At 38.5% G+C, this 24,534-nt stretch overlaps 1 protein-coding gene and 1 non-coding gene across 9 annotated transcripts in view; both read left to right on the top strand.

Moving 5' to 3' along the window:
• Positions 1-24,534, top strand: part of SPIDR (scaffold protein involved in DNA repair) — a 571,046-nt gene that overhangs the window by 472,684 nt on the left and 73,828 nt on the right. For all 8 annotated transcript variants that reach the window (XM_064588368.1, XM_064588367.1, XM_064588365.1 and 5 more), the window contains one exon: positions 17,939-18,079. In XM_064588368.1, the coding sequence (XP_064444438.1) occupies positions 17,939-18,079 (141 nt within the window). The remainder of the gene's footprint in view (positions 1-17,938; positions 18,080-24,534) is intronic.
• LOC123860677 (U6 spliceosomal RNA) lies at positions 4,980-5,083 on the top strand. The gene has a single exon (XR_006794794.1). It is a non-coding gene; the product is annotated as a U6 spliceosomal RNA (small nuclear RNA).

Below are 24,534 nucleotides of genomic sequence, written 5' to 3'. Positions count from 1 at the left end.
CCATCACTGGCAGCACAGATTTGGTATTACTGAATGTGCACATCTGCCTTGTCCAGTGAGTATTCTAGAGCAGGAAAGCAAAAGAGTATACTCAACTGCTTCCCAAAGTAGAAACTCAATTTTATTAACACTGACCCATCACATAACTTTAAAATGTCAAATCTCCTGGGGCACCTGGGTGGCTCAATCGGTGGACTTTTGGTTTCAGCTTAGGTCATGATCTCAGAGTCATGAGATCGAGCCCTGCATCAGGGTCCATGCTCAGCGCAGATCTGCTTGTCAGCCTCCCTTCCCCTCTGCTCCTCCCTCTGCTCTCTCTGTCTCTCAAATAAATAAATAAAATCTTTTAAAAATTAATAAAATAAAATGTCAAGTCTCGGGGCGTCTGGGTGGCTCAGTCGTTAAGCGTCCGCCTTCGGCTCAGGTCATGATCCCAGGGTCCTGGGATCGAGCCCCATATCAGGCTCCCTGCTCAGCAGAAAGCCTGCTTCTCCCTCTCCCACTCCCCCTGCTTGTGTTCCCTCTCTCGCTGTGTCTCTCTCTGTCAAATAAATAAATAAAATCTTTTAAAAAAAAAAAAGTCAAATCTCCTAATCTTCATGTGACTTGGCTAGCAGCTAAGTTCACAGTATTTCAGAGCTTACTAAGGGCAGTGCTGGTGTCTACTGGTTATCCTGCTGAGCATGGCCATATGTTGTTACAGTGTCTGCTCAGAGACCTCAGATGCTGTTCTAATCTATCTTAGACTAAAATAATTGAAAAGGCCTCTAGAGTATTAGGAGGAAATATGTCTTACAAAAGAGGACTGTCAGCCAGAGAGTCACTATGGTCTGTCAGTGGTAGTGGAAAGGCTGGAACTCCAACCCCTCCACTCCACTGCCACCCTGCTTTGAGTTGCATCCTCCACTGAGCAGTTTGGATTTCCATGTTCTGTGTTAATTAGCTCTGTCCTGTCTGCTAAATGGCTCAAGTCATTTGACCAGCCTTTGGATTGTACAACTTCTCTAACCCACATCTAGTCTGCCTGTCCCTGAGGCTGCCTTTACTCTCCACTACCGCTTACCTCCTTAGAGAGCTTAGGCCAGTGTAGACTCTTCCCTGACCCTTACCCATCATCACTACCGAGTTCTGTCTCCTCCTTGAAATGTTTTCCTAATGCATACTCACATGCTGATAGAGGCCAAAGAGGCCAAGAGAGAACAGCAGTTGTATAAGGGTTGGGGATCAAAGGTGGGGGTGGGGGCCACAAGATGAACTGACAAGCTCGTGCCTCATCCACAAGTGTTGACCCAGTGCTGCCAGACAGCAGTAAATTGGAGTTTTGTATAAAATCTCCAGTGTTTGGTATTTGTTAACTAATTTATAAATGTTTTAACACTGTATAAGCCAAAGAAAACATATCAACCAGCTGAACATGGCCTGTGAACACCACTTCGTAACTTCACTATTTCCTATCAGACATTTGTCATTGATTAGAGCAATGAACTTATACTGGTCTAAGGAGACCTTCTCTAAAATTCTCTGTTCAAGCCATCCTCCACCCTGTCCCAAGCATTGTATTTCTGAAACAAAAATTTTTATCTAACACCTTTTAGTGTCACCCCTTTATTGACTCATTGATGGCAGGAGGTGGGTGTGCTGGCTAGCACACATGCCAGTTATTTACCATCTCTGCTCCCCTATCAGGTCAGGCTCCACAAGGCCATCGTCATATGGCCTTTACCCCCAGCCACTGTCAGGCGTCACTGTGCCAGCCATGTCCAACCACGTGGCTCCACCAGAATGATGCCTCTCTTTCCTTCCCCCAACCCAGTGCTTTCCTCCCCATTCCATTTTCTCCTTTCTTTACAAATTCTTATCAACATTTTAATTTTATTATAAATGTAACTTTGATTTTAAGTTAAGAATAATGCATTGAAAAAAAGAATAATACATTGAAATCACCAAATATTAGTCTTTACCTTCTTATCACTTTCCTAATATTTTCTTTCTTTCTTTCTTTCTTTCTTTCTTTCTTTCTTTCTTTCTTTCTTTCTTTCTTTCTTTTCTTTTCTTTTCTTTTCTTTTCTTTTCTTTTCTTTTCTTTTCCTTTCTTTCTTTCTCCACCCCCCTCTCTTATTTTCTAGCCTTCTCTCAATTTCTTAAACATGAAAAAGCTCTATCCCATCACAGGATTTTGTATATGCTCTGTTCTCTCTTTTAAGTCCTTTTCTCTCAACCTTTTGCATGATTGGCTTGTCCTTCTTCAAGACTTGCTTAGGGGTGCCTGGGTGGCTCAGTTCGTTTGGCATCTGCCTTCAGCTCAGGTCATGATCCCAGGGTCCTGGGATCAAGCCCCACAACAGGCTCTCTGCTCAGCAAAAAGCCAGGGCACTGTTTTAGTGTACAGTGAAAAACCCATAAGTGTCATTGTTATTAAGAATCTTATGATGGGGGCGCCTGGGTGGCTCAGTCGTTAAGCGTCTGCCTTCGGCTCAGGTCATGATCCCAGGGTCCTGGGATCAAGCCCTGCATCAGGCTCCCTGCTCAGCGGGAAGCCTGCTTCTCCTTCTCCCGCTCCCCCTGCTTGTGTTCCCTCTCTCGCTGTGTCTCTCTCTGTCAAATAAATAAATAAAATCTTTAAAAAAAAAAAAGAATCTTATGATGTTTATATCATCACTCTGTGGACCTCTGTGCCTCACTGCATCTACTGTACTTCTTTTGTCTGACTTGGTAATTTTGTACTAGACTCCTTTATTGTGTTCAAGCAAATCAAGATGTCTTTTAGGAAAAAAAGGGACAACTCACACTTAAGTCTACAAATTCAGAATGGAAAGTTTCCAGATATTCCCAAAACTTATAAATAATGGCTAAAGAGCCATTATGTTTTCTTACACAGCACATGCTATATATCCAGAGGATCATTATTTCTTCTCTTTTTTTTTTTTTTTTAAAGATTTTATTTATTTATTCATGAGAGACAGAGAGAGAGGCAGAGGGAGAAGCAGGCTCCCAAGGAGCGGAGAGCCCGATGCGGGACTCGATCCCAGGACCCTGGGATCATGACCTGAGCCGAAGGCAGACGCTTAACCATCTGAGCCACCCAGGCGCCCGAGGATCATTATTTCTAATGGAAGTACATTGAAGATAAAAACGGAAGACTGGCTTCTGGAATAGCAGAGTGAAGACACAGTGGATTCTCTCCCTAATAAACATTTTAACTAGAGAAAGCTTAAAAACACTAATAATTTAAAGCCTCAGGAAATTTTCTAAAGGCATATCGTAAATGGAGAAACACTCCCATCAATTAGAATCAAGAGAATCTACTAAATTTTAGGAAGAACAAAGAGTCTGTGGCCCTTGAGCCATGACCTAAACCCCCACCAACCCAATATGTCTTATGAAGACTATTGTGGGGCCCTTACTCTAGGACTGCAGTCAGGATGTCCCCTCTCCCCTCAGCTCACAGTCTAGGGTACAGTTTCACTGTAGGAGATCTCCTAGCCCATGTTGTGTCTCTACCCCAAGTGTGGTAGGTCAAGAATACTTGCCCAATTGTCCTACCCCAATTCACCCTTAGGCTAGAAGCACCAGAGAGACAGCCCCAGACCAGTGCCACCACCACCACCCCCAGAACCCACTTTAGAGCAGAGGTGTAACTCCAGGAGAAGGGGACACTGTCTTTATCCTCCAGTTCTATGAGTGACTCAGAGGTTCTGCCCAGAGGAAAACAGGTTATAAGGAAGAAGGACTCTAAGGCACTGTATGAGAGGGCTGCTTTATTTGGAACAGAGTACAATTCTGTGCCCAAGGGCATTGTTGAAAATAATGGGGATCTTGGTGAAGAGCAATTCCAAGAGTGCCTGTAACTCTGTGATACTATATCAACAAGGAAATGGCCAAGCAATCAGAAGTTTAACAGCATCAGGGAAAAGACACAGCCTAGGAGAACCCTCCTAGTATCACAATAAAACTTTTGGAGTCAAGAAGGGTGTGCTTGGCTGCACCCAGTCAGGAGCAGTCAGAGCAACCCACAGGGTGCAAGCCTCACTGACACTGCAAGCCTCAGCACCACCTCCAGCCACCCTAGATGAACAATAAGCTGCTCTGACCCAGGAGCAACTCTTAAGAAGCCAGACTTTAAAATAAATGACACACATCCCTGGCAATCTGGCAGGCCCAAGACCATACCCTCACAGGAGTGATTAAAGAGGGGCAATTAAAGCCCTGCCTAATGGAGAGGGATGAGGGCAAAAACCTACTTCCTTGAACTATAATAGCAATCTCCAAGGTATGTACATCCAATGGCAAAGAGTAAAAATCTAACTTCCAAGGGGTTTAAATCATAACCTTTCACCAAAAAGTGGCTTATGCTGACCTAGGGGCATGTGAAAAGATTAAAAACAAACCAAAAAAAAAAAAAAATGGGGGGCAGGAGCATCAGATACTGAAGCCTGTAGAAAAAAGTAGTTCAGACAAGCCAGCAAACAACTGAATAAACTACCATGCAAATAACATCAACCCCTGGGGTAGAGGAAGGAATCCATATCTAGAGTTGCCACAATACATTATCAAAAATGCTCAATTGTCAACAAAAAATTACAAGATTGGTGAAGAAACAGGAAAGTGTGACCTATATACAGGGGGTGAAAAAGTGCAGGCAATTGAAGGGGCCCAGATGTTGGACTTAGCAGACAAAAATTTCAAAACAGCCATCATAAATATGTTCAGAGAATTCAAGGAAACCATGTCTCAGGAATTAAAGGGTGGTATGATGACAGGGTCTAATCAAATGGAGAATATCACTGAAAAGATGCAAACTATAAAAGAGAGCCAAATGGGAATTCTGGAGTTAGAAAGTATAACTAAAATGAAAAATTCACTAGCTAGGCTCAACAGTAGACTTCAGTTGACAGAAGAAAGTTAGAGAACATGAATCCAGAGTAATTGAGCTTGCACAATCTGAAGAAGAGAGAATTAAAAAAAAAAAAAAATGATGAGTGCTCACTTTGGTATCACTTATACTAAAATCAGAATGGTACAGAAATTAGTATAGCCCCATCAGACGGATGACACACAAATTTGTAAAGCATTACATATTTTGAAGACTTTCATCAAATTTAAAATTCTTCCCGAAAAGCAAATGGTAATTTCAATAGGATGTTAAAACTTTATCTCAAATTTACTACCACCGAGTATTTTAGAGATTAAAAGGTTTGTGAAGACTTTTAAATAACTCAATCTTTACGAAGAATTAGGGCATACCCAAATAAATCATTTCTGTATTATTATAGAAATCTCCCAAATGGCAAATATCCTAAGGAGGAAAATAAAAGAATGAAGAAAATAAAACAGAACCTCATAGAAATGTGGGACATCATTAAGTGCACCAACATACATGTAATGGGTATGCCAGCAAGTCAGGGGAGTTGGGAAGAGGGTGCAGAAAAAAAAATCAGAAGAAAAAAAATGCAGAAGAAATAGTGGCTGAAATGTTTCAAATTTGACTGGTGAACTTTACTCATCTGAGAAGTTCAAGAGCTTCAAGTAGGATAAACCTAAGGGCTTCATACCCAGACATATCATAGTCAAAATGTTGAAAACCAAAGATAAAGAGAAAACCTTAAAAGAAACAAGTGGAAAATGACTCATTATATAATAAGAGAACCCAGTGAGATAAGAACAGACCTCTCATTAGACATAATGGAGGCCAGAGGCAATGGGACAATATTCAAAATTGCAAAAGAAACAAATAACTTGCCTCACACTTTCTTTTTGGTCTTTAAATCCTGAGGTTAAGTCAGTAGGATTGAACATTGTTTTATCTTAAGCAACTCGTCCCCTCATTTTTGGTAGGTTCCAGTTGTTCATTTTGAAGTAGTCTAGCTTTTTACTTGTTTGATCCAGACCTAATTATAAGCCTATTTCTTACATAAAATTTTTTTCATTCACAGAGTCATGAGAAATAAGTTTGTACTATATAAATGTCTTATAGCCACAACATATTAAATAATGTCATACATATATGTGGAAATGTTTAGTTGTCTTTAGATGTTAAATTCTTCTGGGTACCATGTGCTAAATATTGTTTATGCACAATAAGCAGACCTAAAACCATATATTCATTAGGTGACTAATCAGGGATTTCCTGGTATTCTAGGGTATAAAATATATTTGCAAGGAGAATTGAGCACAGTAATAATTATATGTGATTTTGATATATTTTTCTCCATAGATCTGGTAAAGTATATTTTAGAAAAAATATTGCTAGCAACATTTTGATGATAGTGATGATTTTCAAGGAATACCTATTAACATCTTTGAATTTTAGTGTTTGATAAAACATAATTTGGAAATATTTTTAAATAGACTATTACTTCTTGTTCATTTACACCGTCACTTTGTATTTACTGTTCTTTCAAAGATTTCAACCAATTATTAAGTATTTAGAGTTTTGGTTTCTCTTTATTCTTACGCCTTTAGACGGTGCTGTCCTATAGGGTGGCCACTAGCCACAGGTGGTTATTTACATTTAAATTAATTAAAATTAAATAAAATCTAAAATTCAGTTCCTTACATTAGCCACATTTGAAGCATAGCCCCATGTGGCTAGTGGCTACATTAGACTACATTCCATCAGCACAGAGAGTTCTCTTAGACCACATGCTTCTTTAAACTTACTGCTAAGTACAGCAATATGTAGATCAGTTTCGCCTGTACTTGAAATATGATAGAGACTTAGCTCTGGAAATTATGTTGATAATTTCCCATTTTTGTACATTCAAAGAGATATATGAAATATGTTTATGTATTCATTTTATTTTATTGATTTTTTTAAAGTTTGATTTTTTTAAAAAGATGTATTTATTTGGGAGAGACCGAGAGAGTTGTGCGTGTGAGAGGAGGGGGAGGGGCAGAGGGAGAGAGAAACAAGCAGACTCCCCACTGAGCGGGGAGCCTGATGCAGGGCTTGATCCCAGGACCCTGAGATCATGACCTGAGCCAAAATCAAGAGGCAAACCTTTGACCAACTGAGCCACCCAGGCGCCCTACATATTCATTTTATTTTTTGAATTTTCTTATTTAATGCTGTACAGTCTTGGGCAAGATACCAAATCTTTCTGATCTTCTGTCTTTTTTGTGCTAAGTAAGGATAGTAATAGCCAGCCTAGCTCTTTGTGGCCTTTTGAGGGTAAGACAATGCAAATAGTAAAGGGCCTGGCACTCACTAACTGCCATCAAGATGATGAATTTCTAACCCACATACATTGTGAAAAAATTCTTATTTTAATCTTCTGATTTGTGGGATAAATACTGCAATAACTGATCAGGGAAGCAGACAAAAAAGTAAAGATAGAGAATATTTGAAAAACACTCTTAAATAACGTGACTTATACATCATGTACACAACCCCCTACTTAACAACTGGACCATATGCATTCTTCTCATTTGACCCTTTTATAAAAACTGATTATCTTCTAGACCATAAAACAAGTCTCTATAGATTTAAAAGAATCATTATTAGAAAACACATTCTCTCACCTTAGTGCAATTAGAGTTAATTTAAAAAATATGTATTTTAAATCCTTATAGAAAAAAATTTAAAAACTGCCAAATAACTTATGGATTAAAAAAGAAACAATAATGGAAAATTTAAATTCCTAGAACTGATAAATAATAAAAATACTAAATACCAAAGTTTGATATTTATAAGAAATTTTGTAGTCTAAACAACTCACTTTAGAAAGAAGGAAGGCTCAAAATTAATGAGCTAAGCCTCTAATACAAGAAATAGTTAAAAATAGAATAAATACAAAGAAAATAGAAAGGAGATCATAAACATAAGAGTAGAAATTAATGGCATAAAGGAACAGTAAATAAGCAAAACCCAGAGTTGGCTCTTTGAAATGTTAAGTATTTCTATGGTAAAATTCATAAAGAAAAAGAGAAGATACAAATAAATAATAGTACTAGCACAAAAATAGGCACATAGATCAATGGAACAGAATAGAAAACCCAGAAATAAACCCACAATTATATGGTCAGTTAGTCTTCAGTGAAGTAGGAAAGAATATACAATGAGAAAAAGACAGTCTTCAACAAATGGTGTTGGGGAATCTGGACAGCTACATGCAAAAGAATTAAACTGGACCACTTTCTTATACTATACACAAAAATAAATTCGCAATGGGTGAAAGACCTAAATGTGAAACCTGAAACCAAAAAAATCCTAGAAGAGAACACAGGCAATAATTTTTCTGACATCAGCTGTAGCAACATTTTTCTAGATATGTCTCCTGAGGCAATGGAAAGAAAAGCAAAAATAAACTATTAGGACTACACCAAAATAAAAAGCTTCTGCACAGTGAAGGAAACATCAACAAAACTAAAAGGCAACCTACTGAATGGGAGAAGATATTTGTAAATGATATATCCAATAAAGGGCTAATATCCAAAATATATAAAGAATCAATATAATTCAATACCCAAAACCCAAATAATCCAATTAAAAAATGGGCAGAAGACATGAACAGAAATTTCTCCAAAGACAAACAGAAGGCCAATAGACATATGCAAAGATGCTCAACATCACTGATCATCAGGAAAATACAAATCAAAACTATGGTGAGATACACCTCACACCTGTCAGAATGGCTAAAATAAAAAAGAAACAAGTATTGGCAAGGATGTGGGGGAAAAGGAACTGTCATGCACTGTTGGTGAGAATGCAAACTGGTATAGCCACTGTGGAAAACAGTATGGAGTTTCATTAAAAAGTTAAAAATAGAACTACCCTATGATCCAGTAATCAAAGTACTGGGTATTTACCCAAAAAATAGAAAAACACTAATTTAAAGGGTTACATGCACCCCTGTGTTTTTTGCAGCATTATGTATAATACCAAAGTTATGGAAGCAGCTCAAGTGTCCATCAGTAGATGAATGGATAAAGATATGCAAACACACACACACAAATATTATTCAGCCATAAAAAAGAACAAACTCTTGTCATTTGCAACAACATGGATGGAGCTAGAGACCTAAGCAAAATAAGGCAGAGAAAGATAAATACCATATTATTTCACTCATATGTGGAATTTAAGAAACAAAACAAATGAGCAAAGGGAAAAAAAGAGAGAGAGAAACCAAGTAACAAACTCTTAACTATAGAAAATTGATGGTTACTGGAGGGGAGGTGGATGGGGAGATGGGTTAAATAGGTGGTGGGGATTAAGGAGTGTACTTGTGATGAGCACCGGCATTGTAAGAATTGTTGAATCACTAATTATACACCTAAAACTAATATAACACTGTATGTTAACTATACTGGAATTAAAATAAAAACTTAATAAAATATACATATATACTACAAATCTTAATTAATTAACTAATTAATTTAAAAATGTAGACCAAATGGACAAATCCCTAGGAAAATATATTTTTTTTATCTTAACAAAATGTCTCAATTAAAAAATAGAAAGCCCAAATAGCCCAATTATCATTAGAGAAATTGAGTTGATAGTTAAAAATCTTCCCAGGAAAAGCACTAGATCCAATTTATTTTTTTAGTAAATTATTTCAAACTTTCAAAAAGCAGGTCATTCAGATCTTATACAAATTTTTCAAAGAAAAAAAGAATCCATGTCAACTGATTGTATGAAACTACTATAAATAGTCTTGATATGAGAAATAAAATTAAATCTAATTTGAAAAACAAAATTAAAGGTCATTATCACTCATGGACAGAGAAAACTCCTAAACAAAATGTAGCAAATAGGATCTTGGCTTTATCTAAGGAGTAAAAAATTGCTTTAACTTAAAAAGCTGTAGGGGTGCCTGGGTGGCTCTGTTGGTTAAGCATCTGCCTTTGGCTCAGGTCATGATCCCAGGGTCCTGGGATCAAGCCCTGCATCAGGCTCCTTGCTCAGTGGGGATTCTGCTTCTCCCTCTCCCTCTGCCCCTCCTCCCTGCTTATGCTCTTTCTCTCTCTCAAATAAATAAATAAAATCTTCTAAAAAATAACTTAAAGGGCGCCTGGGTGGCTCAGTTGGTTAAGCAACTGCCTTCGGCTCAGGTCATGATCCTGGAGTCCCGGGATCAAGTCCCGCATCGGGCTCCCTGCTCGGCAAGGAGTCTGCTTCTCCCTCTGACCCTCCCCCCTCTCATACTCTCTCTATCTCATTCTCTCTCTCAAATAAATAAATAAAATCTTTAAAAAAAAATAACTTAAAAAGCTGTAATTGTCATTTACAACATTAGCAGAGGAGATAAAAACAGTCATTTCAGTTAATATGGAAAATACATTTGATAAGGTTCAACACCCATTCATGATTAAAAAAATTTTTCAGCAAACTAAGAATGTTTAACTTGATGAAGGATATCAACCAAAAAACCCTATAGCAGGCATCATTCTTAATTGTAAAACACTGACGATACTTTATTCAAAATCAAGATAAGGATGCTCAGTATCATTGGCTTCTCTTCAACATTGTGCTGAAGGTCCTATAGTACAGCCAGAAAAGATAAAAAATTAAAAAACAAGGATTGGGAAGGCTGAAGCAAAGTTGTCATTATGCATAGATGAAATGATTACATAAAACTTCATAGAAAGTATTACAAATAATTTTGGTAAGATTGATGGATTACAAAAAGTTCGGTATATAAAAGTCAACTGTATTTCTATTCACCAGCAACAGAGCAACAAACAAACAAAAAACTATTGGGGCGCCTGGGTGGCTCAGCCATTAAGCATCTGCCTTCGGCTCAGGTCATGATCCCAGGATCCTGGGATCGAGCTCCGCATCGGGCTCCCTGCTCGGCGGGAAGCCTGCTTTTCCCTCTCCCACTCCCCCTGCTTGTGTTCCTGTTCTTGCTATCTCTCGCTCTGTCAAATAAATAAATAAAATCTTAGAAAAAAAAACTATTGGGCTCCTGGGTGGCTCAGTTGGTTAAGCGACTGCCTTCGGCTCAGGTCATGATCCTGGAGTCCCTGGATCGAGTCCCGCATCGGGCTCCCTGCTCGGCAGGGAGCCTGCTTTTGCCTCTGACCCTCCCCCTCTCATGTGCTCTCTCTCTCTCATTCTCTCTGTCTCAAATAAATAAATAAAATCTTAAAAAAAAAAAAACTATTTAAAATATCAAACACAAATAGAAAACTATATTATAAAATTGGCCTAAGGACCCTGCAAAGGAAAAAGATTGATGTATTTGTGCCAGTCACTGTGCTGAGCCCTGTATCATTGCTCGAATGCTCTAACAGCCCTCTCAGTTGGTTCCTTTATTCCCATGTTGAGTAAATTCAAGTTCATACAGTTAGTAACTTTTTTAGGGTCCCAGAGTTACTAACATGACATTTCTTTCCTCCCTGGGAAGCCATTTGTGTTCCTTTGAATATGATGTTATTTATGGGGAACATCTCTGGTGATTCAGGAAAAACAAGTTGATCAGGGGTCCCTTTCCTGTTCAGACCTATCACACTAGCACTGATTGTAGGAGATAGTATTTACTGAGCAGGAAGCGGTAACAAGAGGGTGGAATTCCTTGTGTGCTGCTGATGAGCTAACTCTGGTTTGGACTGTCGATTGAATAACAGAGTTCCAATTCATTTGAACCAATGAGGACGGTTATTCTACCTCAGGCCTGAGCCAGTGAGCGCCTCCTGAGCTTCAGCTGTGTGAGCAGGACAAGGTGGAAGAGTGTGTGTGGCCAGGCATGAACAAAAGAGGGAGAAAGAAAGTATTAATATCTCTTCTCTAGGGCAGAAGAACAAACAAGAGCACCATTCCTTGGTTATTTGAGATAAAGGCAAATATCATAACAGATATTAGGAAAAGGTACTAGCTAATTCCTCATCTCTCCCTTTTAAACACAAGCAATCAAAAATTCTAAGTTTTACAAAGCAGATCCATGGAGATGTTTATATTCATCTTGACTTTTGCGTATATTAACAAACAATAATACTTACAAAAAACAGTGCTGGATGCATCAGTATAGTCAAGCAGGCATTAATTGAGCTGATATAAGAACACTCTTAAAGGAAGCCTGAGGCTTCCTCCTTAGGAAATGAAGACTGATTCCCCAAGGTTCTGCCTCAGCCTCCCTAATTAGACATGGAGCAGAGAGACAGGTCAGGTGATGGGGTAATTAGGGGGCCTTTGAGGGAAAAACATTAAAGTACTTCCCTCCGAGAGGTTATGATACGAAATGGTCTGTGGACCAAAAAAGACATTATAAATTCAACACAAAAATGTATACTTTCATTCTTGCTTTCACATGGCATACTGTTTTAAATAAGACAATATTATGAGAGTAATCTTTAATTCTTTCCCACTTGGGGTTCAGATTAAAGTCATACAGTATCGAACAGTTAATAAAATTGTTTTCAAGTGATTTAATTGAAGAGTATTTCCTTTTCATTATATTACACTAGCAGCCTTTAAAATGATGCATAAATCCCTTACATTCTGACCTTAATATTCTAATATGATTCTTGTCAAACATTAAAAGTATCTTTTGGGGGTACCCGGGTGGCTTAGGCAGTTAAGTGTCCGACTCTTGATTTCAGCTCAGGTCATGATCTCAGGGTTGTGAGATCAAGCCCTGCGTTGGACTCGGTGCTGGGCTGGAGCCTGCTTAAGATTCTCTCTCTCCCTCTTCCTCTGCCCCCCGCCCCCGTCTCTCTATAAATAAATAAATAATAAATAATAAATGTATCTTTTGAAAGTTACAGAGTGAATAAAGTTCTTCTAGATAAGTAGCCTCATTATGGACTAGTTACAGTTTATGTATATCTTAAATAGTTTGACTTAGCAGTGGGAAAAATCATTGCCTCTCTATAAAGATTAGATTTAGATATTCTGGATGTTATGGCATGCAGTTTGCCATGAGTATATTCCTTGTTGCCTTCTTGGTGTTTGCCTTGCAGACTAGAATGCTAGTTGCTCTGGGATGCTCTCTCCAGTTCCACTCTGCAGAATTAATCAGTCTTCTTCTACATTCATGTAACTTGTTACTGTAATGTGATATTATGGCACAAAAATACCAAATTAAGTGCTTTGCATTTAAGACCTGATTCTGCTCCCTCCTTACTATCTTCAGTAGTTTTTTTAAACATTCTGAGTCTCACTTTCCTCATCTATCAATATTGCCTAGTTTCCTCAGTTGAAGAATTAAATAGATAATACAAGAATGCTGTAATTAGCCATAATACATTTTATTAGTGTTAGGTGTTAATGTTGCTCAATGTTTTATTTGATTCTCAATTATATTTTTATTTGACCACTTCCCTCCTTACATATCCTACAAAGTATAAGCCCAGTAAGCTTCAAATGAATGCATTAGTGACTGAATACAAGAAGGAATATTTCTGTGAACACTGTGCAATTAGGTATTATGTGAGTTTGCTGTGTGTGTTCACAACAGAGCCTCATTCATTCTCTCAAACATGGAAGAAGTATTTGAGAGCCTGTTATAGCTCAGAAAGAGAACATGAGAGCAGTTTCAACCCTCATGTTTTTAGGGTGAAGTTAGTAGTTTGTATGTGGTTCCTTATAATGAGAAGATTTCATGAAAAGAATAAGATTTTAAGTTTTGTTTCATGAAACATCAGTAATGTATTTTTCCTTTTTTTAAATATCCAAATATATTCATAATTTCATACTCTGAGAGCTATCTCTAAAAGTAAGTGGTTTTCAGTATTGAAGATGTGCAAGAAAAAACATGTGCTTAGATGATATCACAGTTTGCCTTTGAAAGTTCGTGTATAATGACAAGGGGAAATGCCTCTTTGCAAACCATAATATTTTTCTAATGGATTTTTAAGCATTTGATTCTTTCCCATTGTTTGCCAATTTTTAGCACAGTGAGATGGAACCAGAGGTACCAATAACTTTTCCTGTCTTTTCTCCATAATTATCCTATGTTTATCCAGTGGAATCTTCTTCAAGTTGTCTCCTATACCCTTTTTTATTTATTATTTTTTTTAAAGATTTGTTTGTTTATTTTGGAGAGAGAGAGCAGGGGAGGAGCAGAAGGAGAGCAAGAGAGAGTCTCAAGCAGACGCCACACTAAGCACAAAGCCAGATGTGGGGCTCAATCCCAGGACCGTGAGACCATGACCTGAGCCAAAATCAAGAGTTGGAGCCCAACTGACTGAATCACCCAGGCACCCCACCCTTTTTTTCTTTAAACAACTTTTTGAAGGTATAATTTACATGCAGTACAGTTTACATACATACAATAAAATGCACCCATTTAAGCAGTGGGTGAAGACATAGATTATTTCCATAACCCGAAAAAGTTTCCTATGCCCTCTGCTGTCAGTCCCTCCTGGCCCCAATTGCAGGCAACTACAGATCTGCTTGCTATTACTGTGAATTTACTTTGCCTTTTATATACTTTTCATAGTTTTTTTTTTTTTCCACTCAGCACAATGTTTTCAAGATACATCGTGTATCAGTAGTTCTTTTCACTGCCAAGTAGTATTCCACTGTAAAGATATATCACAATTTATTTATCCATTCAGCTATTACTGAACATTTGTCTTGTTTCCAGTTTGGGGCTGTTTTTTTTTTAAGATTTTATTTATTTATTTGACAGAGAGGGAGCACAAGGAGGGGGAGCGGCAGGCAGAGGCAGAGGGAGAAGCAGACTTCGTGCTGAGCAGGGAGCCCAATATGAACTCGATCCCAGAACCCTGGGATCATGACCTGAGTCAAAGGCAGACGCTTAACCGACTGAGCCGCCCAGGCGCCCCTATAGTTTTAATACTTATTATCAAGTAATGTATCCAGTAATTTTGGAACTTTGAATTCTTTTTTCCATTTCCAGTTTTTCAGCTCCCCCTTCATTAATTGATATTATTGGTGGTGGTGTTATTTTATCCTACTGTGTTTGTTTTGATTTGTTTATATTGATGCTGAGTAGTCCTTGTATCTTAGCCCTTTTTCCCAGAATATTCTCCTTCTTCCTAAAATGCATAATTTAGAAATTATTTTAGTAATTATCTTCATATCTAGTAAATACTTCAGGCTCTGTAGGTGGAAAACGTGTGCAGTGTTTCTTTATCTAAAAATACCTTTATTTTACCATCATTCATGAAAGACAGTTTTGCTGGTACACAGTTTTGAAATGTCTTCCAGAATTCTGAAAATATTTCACTGTTGTCTGGCTTCATTCATTGCTTTTGAGGAGGCTGATGTAAATCAAATTTTTATTCCTTTGCAGATGGTCTTTTCACCCTTTTTGCTTTTAGAATCTTCTCATTGTATTTGATGTTCTCTAGTTTTATTACAGTATGTGTCCTAGGATGGATTTCCTATTAGTTGTCCTGCTTGGTATTTATTTCTCTTCCTGTATCTTTGGATTCATTTCTTTCATCAGTTGGGGAGAAAATTTGCAGTTCTTAAATGTACAAATTATTGCTTCTCCTTCCTCTATTTTGTTCTTCTGAAATTCCTATTAGACAAATATTAAGATTTTCTCATTCTATCCTCTGTACTTCTCTTTTCTCTCATGTTTTTTTATCTCAGCTCTCAACATGCATTCTAGGTAATTTACTCAGATTTATAACCCAGTTGACATATACACACTCTTCAGGTACATGTAACTGTTTGTTTACACCTATTTAATAACTTCTTTATTTCAATAAATGTAGTGTTTCCTTTTTGAAAGTCTGTTTCATTCTTCAAATCTGCCAGGTCATGTTGTACAGCTTTTTGTTTTGTATTTATATCTTTGTGATTTTACCTTTTTAAAATAGTTATTCAGTATTTCATATCTTTTAATTCTAATATGTCAAGTCCTCGGGAGGTCTATTGTTTTGTTTTATTTTTTACTCTTCCCACACGTAGTGATTTGTTTCCTTATACTAGTGGGTTTTTTTAAAGATTTTATTTATTTATTTGAGAGAGAGAGAATGAGAGACAGAGAGCATGAGAGTGAGGAGGGTCAGAGGGAGAAGCAGACTCCCTGCAGGGAGCCCGATGTGGGACTCGATCCCAGGACTCCAGGATCATGACCTGAGCTGAAGGCAGTTGCTTAACCAACTGAGCCACCCAGGCACCCCTGTACTAGAGATTTTTATTCAGGCACATGTTTATTTGATTTTACTCCATGACAACTAATGATAAAATTAAAGGTGATTTCTTTCAGATAAGATTTACCTTTGCCTCTGTTGTGAATCAGGGGGACCCTGTGGACCTGGGAGAATTAATTGGGAAGTCTAGCTTCTAAGCATTATTTAAAGTTCATTGTTTCATGGACATCTAGGTCACTCAGTTGGTTAAGCGTCTGCCTTCGGCTCAGGTCATGATTCCAGGGTCTTGGGATGGAGCCCTGTATCAGGCTCCTTGCTCAGCAGGGCGCCTGTTTCTCCCTCTGCCTACCACTCCGCCTGCTGTGCTCTCTCTCTCTCTCTCTCTCTCTGACAAATAAATAAATAAAATCTTTTTTATTTATTTATTTATTTTATTTTTTTATTTTTTTAAGAGGTTTAGCTAATTTCTTTTTTTTTAAGATTTTATTTATTTATTTTTCAGAGACAGAGAGAGAGAGAGAGAAGCAGAGGAAGAAGCAGGCTCCCAAGGAGCAGGGAGCCCGATGTGGGACTTGATCCCAGGACCCTGGGATCATGACCTGAGCTGAAGGCAGACGCTTAACCATCTGAGCCACCCAGGCGCCCAAATAAAATCTTTTTTTTTTTTTAAGATTTTTTATTTATTTATTTAAGACAGAGAATGAGAGAGAGCACATGAGAGGGTTTAGGATCAGAGGGAGAAGCAGACTCCCTGCCAAGCAGGGAGCCCGATGCAGGACTCGATCCAGGGACTCCAGGATCATGACCTGAGCTGAAGGCAGTCACTTAACCAACTGAGCCACCCAGGCGCCCTAAAATCTTTTTTAAAACAAAGTTCATTGCTTCAGATTTAGCATTCTTTTGTTCATCATTTGTCATCTGTTCTTTCCTAACATGCACTTTACTGTACACCCTCATCTTTAAAATAGTTTTGTTCTGGGGCACCTGGGTGGCTCAGTCATTAAGCATCTGCCTTCGGCTCAGGTCATGATCTCAGGGTCCTGGGATCGAGCCCTGCATCGGGCTCCCTGCTCAGCAGGAAGCCTGCTTCTCCCTCTCCCACTCCCCTGCTTGTGCTCCCTCTCTTGTTGTGTCTCTCTCTGTCAAATAAATAAATAAAATCTTTAAAAAATAAAATAAAATAGTTTTGTTCCTCACAGTCTATTTGGCGGTGTTATTTACTGCCTGATTTTTTTTAGGCTTCAGTAAATATTTTCTGAGAATGTGTCATTTCATAATAAATAAGACTTGATTTACCTGAATTATGAAGTGAGAGGATTGGAAATTCAATCATAAATAGGTTTTTATAAGTACTACCCTTTGAACTTAAAAGTTTGGGGGAATCCCATCATGTCACTGGATATCCATCATGTCTGTGTTGCTGCCAGCAGGGATGCTGGTTTTTTATCCTGTGGGATATGCATGTCTATAAATATGTACCTTCTCAGAGAAAGCCCCTTATTGTTGTTCTTATCATAGTGTTACACTGAAGCTTTTCTCAGTATTGAGCATCCATACGAAATAGAAATGTTTCCTGTTATAACAGACAGGATAAAAATGGGGAGAGAGGATAATCTCTTTTTGGGCAGTGGTAATATATTTTATTTGAAAGGATGATCTTCTTTGTGTGCTTTCAAACCACATTTGGCTTAGGGTTTAGTTCTATGCCAAAAGAGAATTCTGTTTCCTTCTGTATTTTGTGGATAGTGATCCAAACACCTGTAAGTACAAATCTAAAGTGCATATTTGAATTCAACTTCCTTTACCTTGATTTACCCATTCAGGAAGATGATTACAATGGATTTCTAACAAAGGAGAAGGAAATCCTGACCTCTGTAGTGAATCAAAAACTGTCTCCTAAAAAAATGTGAATACTTTTTTGTAGAGTCTGCCTTCTCGTGCAAGATGCCTATGGGATGTTCAGTGAAGTGCACTCTGAGGGCACCATCTTGAAGGACCAGCAGTTGGAAGGAAAGTCCTGCAGCCTGATGGGAATGAAGGTTCTACAGAAGGCTACCAGAGGAAGGTGAGGACACTCTGTAATAGCATCTAGTTTGCTACAATGGCTGGTTCTTTTATTAGTGTTTTATCTTTTTTTTTTTTAAGATTTACTTATTTATTTGAGAGAAAGAGAGCACAAGCGGGGGGCCGGGCAAAGAGAGAGAGAGAGAGACTCTCCAGCAGATTCCCTGCTGAGCATGGAGCCAGAACTGGGGCTTGATCTCACAACCCTGAGATCATGACCTGAGATCATGACCTGAGCCAAAATCAAGAGTCAGATGCTTAACCAACTGAGCCACCCAAGCGCCCCTTATCTCTTATTTTTAAAGACGATAAACTAGGATCCTAGAGTTTGCCTGTAAAACTAGGCCAGAGCTGAGTCAAGCCCATAAAGTACTTATAGGGGAAAAATTATAATTGGCAACAAAAACAATAATGCAGGTTTAGTGATTCTTAATTTTATTAAAAATTAAGAAGATAAAAAATGTTCTGTATGTGTGTTTTAATTCTAAGATTTTTTTCTACATGTTTTCCTAGTTAAAAAATAAGATAGCTTTGCATGAGTCAATTTATGTAAATGAAAATATAACTTACTGTAAAGGCATTTTATAAGCTTTAAACAAAATTCCTAAGTTGTCACATCTTTTTGCTTTCCATAGTAAGAAAGTTTTGTTCTCTATCAAGTTTCAAGGTACCCTACCTTAAAATGTGGTTTTGGATAGGCAAGGTAGAATGGTATGTAGATCTGGTCCAAACTATGGCTATTACATCTCCAATAATCATCCTAAATCTATAAATTAGGGAAAAGAAGAAACATTTTTAATCAAATTATTCAGTCATATAGAGAATTAGTGTAAACAGTGTATTTGCAATTTTCCCTATCTTACTGTAATCTCTCTTTACTTGAATACTGTATTATTTTAACTCTCTTGATGTTAATTTTTTACCTAATTATAGTAACATCTGAGCTTATACCAGTATCTGAGAGAGAAAAAAACCCATTATGAATATATGATGTTCTGATTTTGAAGCAGTTATTGATAGCATCTTCCAGTGCATAATGAACATTCTAGCCATGGTCATTCTAAATTGTGAGCATTTATTGAGTGTTGTCCTGACTGACCTATGTAGGCAGTCAGCATTCCCAGAGACCATAACTCCATGTCTCATCTGGCTTTCATATGGTACTGTGCAGGTGAGTGATGGCTCTGCCCAAGAGCTTGTTTTCCTGAAAAACATGTATTTCATGGAAAGAGTCCCTATAAACCCTGGGTAGATAGACACAAGAACATTGATCCGTGCAGATTTGTCTTATAACAAATGCTTCCTTTTGTTTATAAAAAGGTGGCTGTATTATAATGCAATTGCCTTATAGATTGGGGGTAGGGGGAAGTTTACCCAGATATTTAGAAAGCGTATCTAAATGTATGAAAAGCTTAAGTTTCACATGAAACTTATCTTTATTAAGGCTGAACCTCATTTTAGTCCTAAGTTTTAGAATAACAAGCATCTGGGGGCACCTGAGTGGCTAAGTGGGTTAAGCATCTGCCTTCAGCTCAGGTCATGATCCCTGGGGTCCTGGGATCAAGGCCCGCATCGGGCTCCCTGCTCAGCGGGGAGCCTGCTTCTCCCTCTCCCTCTGCCACTCCCCCTGCTTGTGATCTCTCTCCCCCTCTCTCTCTGTCAAATAAATAAATAAAATCTTTAAAAAATAATAAAAAATAAAAATAAATTAAAAAAAAAGAATTACAAGAATCTGAAAAGACTATAGTACAGTTTTAAATGGTATTGCTGCCCCAGCATATTGACCTGACAGCATTAACTCTATCAGGGCCATGTGGGAGGTAATCTTCCTCAACATGAACTCTACACATAAGCCTCCCACCTGAGCACACCAGGATACAAGTGAGCTCCCCATCATGGGAAATCCTCCCTATGGGGCAGCAGAGTTGCTCCAGCTGCCAGCTTCCCTGGTGTAGGCCAGACAGAGGCTGCTCTGGGAGGCTTACTTCTTGCTGGAGACTGTAGCACGTAACTTCTTGTGGCAGTTCTACTGGTAAATGACAAAGCCACTGCAGTCCCGAGTCTTTGGCTCTGTAAAGTTCATGTTCTTTTACCACTATGCTTTACGGTCATATGTGTTCCTAAGACTTAATCTACTTTTTTGTGGGTTACAAGGGGAGCCCTACTACTATCTACAACATTCCCATAGGAAATGTTTTTTCCACAGGAGATGCACTGAGTATTGCAAATAATTCATTTACAGACTTTTTGGAACCCGTAGCATTTTTAGGTTTGTGACTAAATATTTTTTTTTTTTTTTAGGTTGGGATTAATTTCTTTACTTATATATTTTATTTTATTTTATTTTATTTTGGCACACAGCTGTCCAAATAAATGTTTAGATTGTCTTTTTGTTCTTTTGGAAACTATATTTCTTCAAAACAAATTATTAAATCATTTAGGAATGCTGGATGTTATAATTGCCTATTAGTGATATCATCCATTGTCAGTCATCCATCCATGGCCCAGTAAACACAAATTGTCTTTTATTTTCCCCCAAATTATTGTGTTTCATGGCAACTCCCATAAACTCTAACAAAATATACTTCTCATAACCTTAACAAAATACATTTATTTCCCAAAATTCAAGCTAAAATGATTAATTATAATTGTATACTTCCAATATCTAATACAGAAAATAACTTTTTTGCCAGTTGGAAAATAGTTGTGTGTTTAGGCTAAGTCATGAAGTCTTTTAGATCTTGGCTACCAGATTTCATCTGATCCATGCTTCTAGTGATGGAAAATCACTACTCCCCACAAGGGCTATGAAGTGGACCGATGACCTCAAAGCTGTCAAGTCAGACAGACGTGCTGTTGGACCAGTGTGTGGGGATTGCTGCTCTGTCCACCTGCCTCATTTGGGAAGGCTTGCATAAAAACAACAATCCTATCTTTTGTATTTCTCTGATATATTTTTGGAGCTGCATGTCCATACTGACTGCTTAAAGCAAAAAGACTCAGAAAAATAGCCTAGATTTAAAGGAAAAAAACTACAATTTTCAGAAAAACACTGCTGACACATGCTCATTAAACAGAATGTGGAGCTCTGTCTGTGCTTTCTTCCTCTCTAGAGCACTCCCTGCTATTTGTCCAGTGACTCTCCTTCTAAGGCACATCCCCTGACCTTTGTCTTCCCACGTGGCCTGTGCAGCAGTTTAGCAGGTCAAATGAGCGGAAAAGTCACATGACCTTGATCTCATAATTCTGTGTATGAACTTTATCTTTTTATTGTTGATTATTATACATTTTTATTTTTATATGATAGGGCTATACTGAGGGGGAAAAGAATTCCAAAAATATGTGTTAACCCTATAAAAATGGAAAATATAGCTACCCAAATTTTTTGTGGGGGAGGGGAAATTCTTTCAGTTCAAAATCCTACTCGTATTTATATCCCAACTTGTTAAAACCCACTGATCTCTGTCTAAAATCACTAATTTGTAAATGCTATTTGATTTAGATCTGTTGACTGGCCCTTTAAGAGAAGATTTATTGAAGAGTATTTAGTCAGTACTCACCATGTACAGAAAGCTCTACCTGAGTACCCAGAATGACAAGGAAGCATTTGACATGTTCTTTGACCTTGAATTGCAACCCTTTGAACAGAAAACTAGACAGGCACAAATATTGGAGCAGTTAATGTTTTAAGTGACTAGATCCTAACTGGCTATAATCTCAGATTTCATAAAAGAAGTTAGTGAGAACAAATGCTTTAAACATCCTGACCTGTCAGAAAGAAAAGTTCTCTTCAGATTGGTAAGATGTTATCTGTGAAAACATACACGTAGGATCAGGAGAGATGTATGCAAAAGAGGAAATGAAAAGATAATTCACTCATTTATTCTATAAGGATTTAGTGCCTCTTTGTGCTATGCCCCTGGCTAATGGCTGTGGCACTGAGCTGTGTACTAGATTTTTGGGATTTATCCTAAACCAGAATATACTGGGGTATAAAGTCAACTAGATAAAGCCTTAGGTCCTTTTTTTAGGGATTCCGCATCAATCCAAGAGAAAATTAGGGCCTCTGTGAGATCTTGAGAGAAGAAAAGAAGACGTAATAAAAATAAAAATGGAGTTAAGATTATCCTGATGTTGTACCTATAATGGATTTAAGATACAGGGAGAGATTGGGGCAGGGCTACAGATTTGGAAACTTCTGTAGCAATTGAGAGAAGGAGAACAAAGAACCAGTTAGAAACTAATCTTAATTTCTGATACCTGCAGGCAGCTCCACCAGGAGTGTAAAAATAGACCTTTCCCTCCAAGAGCTCATGGACCAGCAGGAGAGCCAGGGGTAACCCAAGCAGACACTGACTGGCAAGTGCCTAATACAGAGAGCTGTGGGCTGATAGTAGCCACCTTTGAGGGGGGTTCGGAGGGCAGGTCAAGATTTAGGAACCCTGAAGAGAACAGGTAAGGCCTGGGGCTAAGGACTAGAATGAGAAAGGGAAGGAAGACTGTCTCCATTATCTCCTTTGGGAGCCAGACTGAAGATAAGGAGAGCACTGCTGTCTGGTCAGCTTTCATGATAGAGTGAGGGGTGGGCACTTTGTGTGTGGGGTGGTGCATTTCAGAGAGTGATCCAATTAATAGTTAGTTTAAATGTCAACTTTTGTTTTCAAGGTAACAGATTAAGTACTGATAATTTTTATACTAGAAGCCAAGTTTAGTCAATATGCTCAAATACTAACCCCATAGGCAGGATTCAAAAGTCCTTTACAAGCCCCCATGCTAGTCCCCAGCCTGCTGCACTTGTGACCTTTAGTCCCACCACTCAGGCATGTGCCATGCCCTAGACCTAGAACACTTTGCTTTTCTCCTGGGCCTTATTTAAGTCCCACCTTTCCCTCATAGGCCAGTCTTAAGATGCTCCTTCATTAAGACTCCTGGCACCTGTACTCAGCACTTCTTTATCTGTACCCAGCACTTCCTTTATCTCCTACAGCAGTTACTGCTGGGTCACCTCCTCCCCTCTTCCACCTGGGCATCCAATGGTCATAATGCTACTCATTTCAATGCCCATGCCCAGGACTCTTTGGGATTCCTGCTGACCTGTGTCCCACCACAGAGGTATACTTTAATGTAAATAAGAGTGACATCATAGGCATAAGTTTGAATGTGTCCATTTTTTTAGCAATAATGTACAAACATCAAGACTTTTATGAGGAATCTTGGAATGGCTCTCCCAAGCTGTCCTGCACCATGTGCCTGGCTCTGAGTCACACTAAGACATCAGACCTTGTCTTGGTCATTGTCACATTCCTTTGCATGATGTAGACAATCAGTAAAAGTTGACGTTGATTAGAATGCCTGGTGGCGGGCGCCTGGGTGGCTCAGTTGGTTAAGCCACTGCCTTCAGCTCAGGTCATGATCCTGGAGTCCTGGGATCGAGTCCCGCATCGGGCTCCCTGCTTGGCGGGGAGTCTGCTTCTCCCTCTGGCCCTCCCCCTCTCATGTGCTCTCTCTCTCTCTCAAATAAATAAATAAAATATTTAAAAAAAAAAAAAAAAAAGAATGCCTGGTGGCCAGTATTTCAAGCTACTCTGCCCATCGTTAGGCTCTGTGAGAGCAGGTGCTGTTTCTTGTTCACCATTATATTTCCTAGCACATGACATGCTCATAATAAATATTTGTGAAATGGACATTAGTTGTTTGCTTGGGTTTATCTTAGAATTTTCCTCCACAAGATTTGGATGTATATTTTTGTATGTAATTAGTGGTAATTATTGGAGCTCAATTTTAGCAGGAAGAATGGAAACCGTTTGGCCCCAAGACTTGCATCCAGTGCAGGTCTATGAACCTGCTCTCTGTGAACCTCTGGACATAGACCTTTGGTTTCCTCGCAAAGTCTAAGAGGACATGCATGGGGTTGTGCTGTGAAAACACTTTATCAAGGAGGGGGAGAGTGTGAATATTCATTACTTAATATTTAACAGAAAAAAGTTTTCCATGCATTGCATTTTGATTTTCTTGTCCTTTTTAGCCCTAACAAGAGTCAGTAAAGGAGAAGACTCTGTTCTCACTCCCATCTTAGAGGTGAGGATGATTGGCCAGGGTCAAGCTCCAGTTTGATTTGACACTAGGGTGTTCAGTCTCCTGTGGAGACCTTTGCCTTCACTCCAGTTGGGTGTGACCCAGAGTTCGGAGAAGTGCAGTAGAAGGGAATCATTAGGAATTATTCAGTGCAAATTGACTGGGTTGGGTTAGGGTTATTATTGAGGAACCATTTCAGATGCTCCTTTAACAGGAAATATGTGGTGGTGAGAGCTCTCCTTGGGTAAGAAACGTACGTAGTAATTTCCTTCCTTTGATTTTCCCTCTTCAAAAAGGCCACCCTTTTAAAGAGCCACACACTTTCCTTGGGATTTGAGGTCCAGAAACTCTTGTTAATTGCTGTGATTGGAAACCCTCCCT

This window comes from Mirounga angustirostris, unplaced genomic scaffold (assembly GCF_029215605.1).
Source record: "Mirounga angustirostris isolate CCGP_5_RB_7025 unplaced genomic scaffold, mMirAng1.0.hap1 SCAF_4, whole genome shotgun sequence".
In the NCBI taxonomy this organism is placed as follows: domain Eukaryota; kingdom Metazoa; phylum Chordata; class Mammalia; order Carnivora; family Phocidae; genus Mirounga; species Mirounga angustirostris.
The sequence above is the reverse complement of the archived record's forward strand: the minus strand, read 5'-3'. Positions and strand labels throughout refer to the sequence as shown.